The following is a 7,130-nucleotide window of genomic DNA, read 5'->3' as shown; positions in this document are numbered from 1 at the left end:
ACAATCCTTTTGGGAAGGGGTGAGGGGCGGGCGCCAGATGCCACCGGAAATGTGATCAGATGCCCGCCCTTGCCCCGCGATTACCGGAAACTAGTACCTCCGAGGTACTAGTTTTTAACCGTGCATCTTCGGCGGGAAGCCTCGGGTTCGCCACGGGAGCTCTACGCTTCCCAGATGTGGCGGTGAGATCGAGCCCGGAAAATCCACCTATCTTCCGTCTCTGTAGCGTGGCTAATGCTCCGTGTGACCGGGGCCATAATTCATTATTTCAGTTTTAGGAGAGACTGGATTTCTGCTACTCGAGGGGCTTGATCCTTTAAGGCTCTCTTGTCTGGGTCCAACCTGGTCAACCTCTTCTTTGTATCCCTAAACATTTGAGCAGCTTGCTTGTTGCTGTACACTCAGCCCATGATAGCCTTGTAGGTTTGGCTTTAGATATGCTTTCTGAAAAGGGGGTGTGGTTATAAGGGGAGTAGAGCCGCGGGGCCCTAGAACCACCTCGTAACTGCTGGCAAGAGTTTGCCCGATCGAGCCGGGTAAGCTTGAGCAGCAGGGTTTAGTTTTGTTTCCCCAGCCAGTTGCGGCGGAGTAGCGTAGCTCTTAATAATCTTTACCGTCTCCCCTTTTCGTTGCAGTGGGTGGAAACAGCTCTCAAGTGCCCCTCCTGCGAGATACGGATAGTGTTGCAAATTCCGGTAAGGAATGTGCTTATTTAAGGAGGATCGCCTGAGCCCTGCATGTTGTGTGCATACATGGAAACAAGTGTAGACTTTTTGCAGCCCAGGGTGGATAGTCACCCACGAAGCTCCCTTATACTGAATCAGACCCTTGGTCCCTCAGTGTCAGTACCGTCTGTTCAGACTGGCAGCAGCCCTCCAGGGTCTCAGGCAGAGGTCTTTCCCGTCACAATACTGCCCTTTTAACTGCTGGGGACTGAACCTGGGACTTTCTGCGTGCAAAGCAGAGGCTCTGCCACTGAGCCGCAGCCCCTCTTCAGGCTTAGTTGTGCACAACAAACAGGACCACAGTGCGTAATAGCCAGTGAAACAGTAAATCACCGTGTACAAATAAACAATATTTGTTGGTTTTTATATGCAATATAGAGAATTCAGTTATTAACAATAACACTACAATATGTGATACAAAGCTTAGCAGTACATACTCCTGGGATCCCAGATCACTGCAGACTGTGACAGTAGTCATGAAATTAAAAGACGCCTGCTCCTTGGGAGGAAAGTGATGGCGAACCTAAACAGCATGATAAAAAGTAGAGACATCACCCTGCCAACAAAAGTCCGCATGGTCAAAGCAATGGTATTCCCAGTAGTCATGTATGGCTGCGAGAGCTGGACTATAAGGAAGGCCGAGCGCCGAAGAATAGATGCTTTTGAACTATGGTGCTGGAGGAGACTCTTGAGAGTCCCTTGGACTGCAAGAAGAACAAATCAGTCAATCCTCAAAGACCGGAAGGCGGAAGACCGGAAGGCCTGGCGAGAGTTCGTCCATGGGGTCGCGAAGAGTCGGACTCGACTGTGCGACTGAACAACAACAACAACATATAAAAACCAACAAATATTGTTTAATTGTACACGGTGATTTACTGTTTCACTGGTTAGTTGTGCACAAAGCTTGCCCAGATCAGTGGCTCGATTCCCGAGTCCATTAGGAAAGGGCCTCTGAGCTGAACAGGTTGGTCTGGTGGCAGCTTCATTTCTGTTGACCCAGCTTTGCTAATTTGGAACCAGGAAGGTTGTGAGACCATGGCAATGAGTTGATGGCTACTGCTTCCCTCTGCAGGACAGAAGGAGAAGGGGTTTGCTTTACAGAAGGGACTACTAGCAGCTTCCTGTGGTGAGGCAGGCCCTCCGCCTAGAGTTGCCAGACCCCCTATGGGGGGGGTCCCCCTGATTTTGGGGGCTCCAATCTGACGCCAGCCAGCTGGCTGGCAGGGGAAGCACTACCCCCAAACAGCACCCTCCCACGTTGATGTCGTCAGTGCAATGACATCACCCATCACGCCTGGCACGTCACACGGCAATGCTCTAGCGTTTTGACCCAAACTCTGTTGTCACCACGTGACGTGCCCTTTGGGGTGATGGCCCTTTGGGGTGAAGTCATTGTGCATGCCAGAAGATTCCAGGATGTATCCAGGAGCCCCTTGCCGGAAGACCAGGAAGACCTGGCAACCCTACCTCTGTCCTATTGAGCCCCAATTCCATATTGTCTTCCAGTTGTCTGAATTTGCAATTGAAGGAAAGGAACTGGTTTTTTTTCCTGTGCGCAAGGGTGGGAGAGACTCTCCTTGTTCAGTGGAGGAGGAGGCTTCACTGACTGCGCAATGGACCTTTTCCTGTAATACACAATGAAATTATCTCCTGTAGGGATTGGGTTGCTGAGCATGTGCAGAGTTTCTCCTGCCCTTCTACTCCAGTCTCTCCCCTAATAATCCAAAATAATTCAAAATCATAGGAAATTGCCACTGCTTCGGCTGAAGGGGTGTTACTTCTTACAAAAAATGTCCCAAGAATGCAGTGTTAATGGGGTTAAACAGCTTTGTAGCAGGAGTCACAATAGTACGGTCAAGCGACCAGCCAATAGAACCAACCAGCCAATAGAACTCTTCTCTTACAAAAAATGTCCCAAGAATGCAATGTTAATGGGGTAAACAGCTTTGTAGCAAGAGTCACACTTCAGGATGCGTAGGCGGAAGGTCAAAACATCCCCCAAAGCAAAAATGATAAAGTGAAAGGACTCTCCTTCCAGAAGGGAAATTTTAGTATGGTGTTTGCAAATAACAAGCAGGGCAAAAAAGGAAATTACAAAGGCAAATAGGCTGACTGGTGCAAGTTATTAATCCAGGCAGGGCCCAGACTATCTCTGAAAATGCCTTCTGTCTGGAGGCTTTTGAGGATGGCACCAGGCACATGGGCTGGTTCTGAAATGAAGGGACAATTGACGATGTCAGCTGGACACACACCCTAGGTGATTGGGGTAGACAGAGACACCCTCGATCTCCCCACAGCCAAAGAGGCAAGCCATGGCTTTTCCCTTGGGGTGGAGGAAGGGCTCATTACCCAGTGAGGGACTTGCCCAGTTAGACGGGGGGAGGATGCAAATGTGAAACGTGATGGAATAAGAGAAATATGGTGCCATTCCTTTGGAAGGAGAGAAGCCAGCACCTTTGCACCAAGGGGGTGGTCTGGGAGCAAAGAGGGTGGGCTCCTTCAGAGACATTAATACGTGGGAATTCAAAATTTCTGGTAACTGAGATGGACAAAGGGAAGTTTCATGTTCCCAGTTCAGCAAATAAGCAGTGGGAAAGGGGGCTGGGGGGGGGGGGCACGATTGTGGCCAAAGTGCCAACTTTTGATCAGACTTTAAAAGAATTCTGAGTCAGAGCTATTTGTGAAGTCTCCTCCTTGCCATTTGCAACCTGGAGGATTCCCCCTTTAAATCTGCCACTGAGTTTGGAAAGAAGGCACCGTGAGTTCTCCTGCCAGCTTATCCCCATGCTGATTGTCTGGTGCCCTGCCTGTCTGCTCCCCCACACACCTTATTGTGTACAGGTTAAAGAGCTGGTGAGGTGAGCAGGAGAAGCCATGCTTGCCTTGGCTTATGCATCAGTAGCAGATTTAAAGGCAAGGGGGGCAAAGATTGCTTGCCCCCTCTTTCCCGTTCTTGCCCTATTCTATAGCCTCCCCATGGTGGATGTATGGGTCCTCAGTCCTAAATAATAATAATTAACTAATAATAATAGTATAGTCAGGATATCTTAAAATTTTCTGGCAACCTGAAGTTCCAGCTCTTTTAGCATTATGCACCACTAGGTGGCGAGCTAGACTTATTTTGGGGAGTTGAGAGAGCTCTGAAAGAGCTGTGACTCACCCAAGGTCACCTAGCTAGCTTCACATGGAGGAGTGTGGAATCGAACCCAGTTCTCCAGATTAGAGCCTGTCCCTCTTAACCACTACACCACACTGTCCTAAAGCTTGCCCCCGATGTCTCTCCCCAGCCGTGCGCAGTGGCTACCGCATCCAAGCCAACCAGCAAGATGACTCCATGCGGGTGCTGTACTATATGGAGAAGGAGCTGGCGAACTTTGACCCCACCCGGCCAGGCCAGCCTAATGGGAGGCTTGAGAAAGGTATTTTTTGGCTCCCGGGGACTTCCGGCCTGCGGTAACTGTAACAAGAAATATTTATCATCATTTATTTATTATTTGCATTTATAGCCCACCCATCCCGCGGGTGGGCTCGGGGAAGGGTAACATCACTAGAATAAATACAATTTCAGTTTAAAGCATTAAAACACGATGAAACATTATAACAGTTAAAACAATCGGTACTGCGGAAACATTATAACAGTTAAAACAATCGGTACTGCGTGGAACAGCGTCAGTTGGCTATAAAGTCCTGGCCCGATGGTACAATGGGTTAAAGGCCAGTTGTCGGTGGTCAGTAGACAGGTGACAGACGGGTGACGACAACCTCAGGGAGGCCGTAGATGGGCGCCTGCCACCTCAGCCAAAGGGCTGGTGGAAAAGCTCCATCTTGCAGGCCCTGCGGAGTTGAAGGAGATCCCACAGGGGCCTGGTCTCAATAGGGAGCCTGTTCCACCCGGCTGGGGCCAGGACAGAGAAGGCTCTGGCCCTGGTTGAGGCAAGACAGGGCGTTCTTCAGGCCAGGGACCACCAGTAGGTGTTGGTCTTTTGAGCGTAACACTCCTGGAGGTGTATATGGGAAAAGCATGCCTGTTCTACCCCCGGGATCCCCAACACGCCAACACCTTTTCTGGCACCACCAATTTTTTTTTAGAAAGCAGGTGAGGCCTGGTGGGGCTTTTGCTCAGCAAAGCTTCTGATTGACCACTGGTGATTTGATTGGCTGTCCAGAGTTCTTTAAACGTTGCTCTGGCAGCCGCCTCACTGTGTGCCTGAAGGTAAGCTGGAGCAGCCATTTTGTAGCCGGCTCCGCCTCCTGCAGCCGCCATGACATGGCAGCCATTTTGTGGCAGTGCCCAACACACTGTGTCAAAATTCCGAAGGTAACCGCAGGCTCTGAAAGGTTGGGGACCCCCCCTGTTCCACTTTACAGGCGTGCTGACCTTTTATATCCTGATTGCCTTCCAGCCTCTGTGATGAGTGAGCTGAGTTCTCTGCACGAGGACGAACGGCGCTACGACCTGCGGCAAGGGCTGGGACGGCTGAGAAGCCAGGCCATGTCCCCCATCAGCGACCTGGAGGAGGAAAGCCTGCGGGGCAGCGAGAACCGGCGGCTGCTGCCCCCCGCCCGCCGCGACCACTACGAGGACTCCCCGCCACAGAACTCCCCCCGCCGCCCCCGTGCGCACTCCATGGATGACCTAGAGCTTGAACGGGATCCCTATCCTGCCCGTCCCAGGCCCCGAGGGCGCCGTGGCTCAGACGAATGGCGCCCACGCGACTACTCCCCGGACTCCCGCAATGACTATGAGCACTACGGCGGACGGCGCAGCCGGAGCAAAGATGATCTGCGGGACTTGGAGCCGTCCCGCTATGATGACCGGCTGCTGGAGGAGGCGCTGCGTCGGAAGCAACGGGCCGGCAGCCGCGAGCACCTGGATCAGAGGAGCCCTTCGAGCAGCAGGTCCGGTCACAGGAAGAACCGGGACGGCGACAGCAATGGCTTCCCTCCGCCGCCTCCACCTCCGTACACTGAGACAGAATCCGTTTCTTCCCGTGGCAAGAACGACCGCAAACTCCGAAGGGTGAGGGCAGAGAACACGACAGGGGCGCTGGGTTAATGTGCCGTACTAATTTATTTCAATTTATTTACAAAATTTATATTCCACCTTTCTGGCCTCACAAGGGACACCAAGGCACCTAACAATTTAAGATGTACATGATAAAACCTCATTTTAAAACCATTAAAATCAACCACCACCATCCCCCCGACACATCATTAGAACAAATTAAAAACGGAGTTCGAATACACACAAAGACATAAAAAGAGCAATTAAAACATCAGTCAGGAAGAAGAGAAGAGATTGGATTTATACCGCTCCCTTCACTACCCAAAGGTAGTCTCAAAGCGGTTGAGTCTCAGATGAGTCTCAAAGCAGTTCCTTTCCCTTCCCCACCCCACGACAGACACCCTGTGAGATAGGCAGGACAGAGAGAGCTCTTTCGAGAACTGCTCTTGAGACAACAGCTCTGAGAGAACTTGTAACTGACCCAAGGTCATGCCACCAGCTGCATATGGAGGCATAGGGAATCAACCATGGTTCTCCCAGATTAGAGTCTGCGCTGCTAACCACTACACCAAACTGGAAGGTGGGATCACTGTGGGAAACCCAAATGAAACAAAGTCTTCGCCCGCTGGCAACACACGGGAACAGATGAATCCCCCCGGGACCAGAATCCCAGAGCTTTGGTGCTGTGATCGAGAAGGCCCTGTCTGGGGTTGCCACTTGCCTGACCTCAGAAGGCAGGGAGACCCAATACAGGGCCTCCAAGGTGACTGTAATGGTCAGGTGGGTTCATAAGGTAGTAGGCAGTCCTTCAGATATGTTGGTCCGAAGCCATATAGGATTTGGGAAAAGGCTGAAAAGAGCACATCGAAGGGCTTTTAGATCTGATTGTGCTTTGTTAGTGAGATCCGAGTGTGGGGTTGGGGAGGATGACACGGAAGGCTTGGTAAAAGTTGGACAAGGCCTTGCTTTTGCAGTTCTGAGCAAAATAGCATCTGTTTCAGTTATAATGGAGGTAACTGGACCATCATCTTGATCAGGGGTCTTTTTTTAGAAAAAGAGCTGCAGGAGCTCATTAGCATATGGTATGCTAATAAGCTACTAGGCTATTAGCATAATAGCTCATTAGCATATGCAACACCCCGTGACATCACCGGAAGTGATGTCAGAAGGGGAAGCAAAAGGGGGGGGGAAGGCATCTTCAAAAGCCTCCCGTTCCCGAAGCGAAGAGAAAAGGGGTTTAAAGTTTAAACCCCTTCTCCCTAGAGTTGGGCCACATAAGGAGGAAAGAAGGAAGGAAAGCGAGAGAGAGAGAAGGAATGAAGGAAGGAAAAAGTGAAAGAAAGAGAAGGAAAGAGGGGGAAAAGAGAGGGAAAGAAAGAGAGTAAGGAAGAAAGAGGGAA

General features: G+C 50.8%; 1 protein-coding gene across 3 annotated transcripts in view; it reads left to right on the top strand.

Moving 5' to 3' along the window:
* The window catches only part of LSR (lipolysis stimulated lipoprotein receptor), a 47,745-nt gene that overhangs the window by 38,233 nt on the left and 2,382 nt on the right, over positions 1–7,130 (top strand). For all 3 annotated transcript variants that reach the window (XM_015418091.1, XM_015418092.1, XM_015418090.1), the window contains 3 exons: positions 636–695; positions 4,013–4,144; positions 5,129–5,745. In XM_015418091.1, the coding sequence (XP_015273577.1) occupies positions 636–695; positions 4,013–4,144; positions 5,129–5,745 (809 nt within the window). The remainder of the gene's footprint in view (positions 1–635; positions 696–4,012; positions 4,145–5,128; positions 5,746–7,130) is intronic.

The sequence above is a fragment of the Gekko japonicus genome, unplaced genomic scaffold, assembly GCF_001447785.1.
Source record: "Gekko japonicus isolate JY-2015 unplaced genomic scaffold, Gekko_japonicus_V1.1 scaffold1411, whole genome shotgun sequence".
NCBI lineage: Eukaryota > Metazoa > Chordata > Lepidosauria > Squamata > Gekkonidae > Gekko > Gekko japonicus.
Note: the sequence above shows the minus strand (reverse complement) of the source record. Positions and strands in the feature narration are given on the sequence as shown.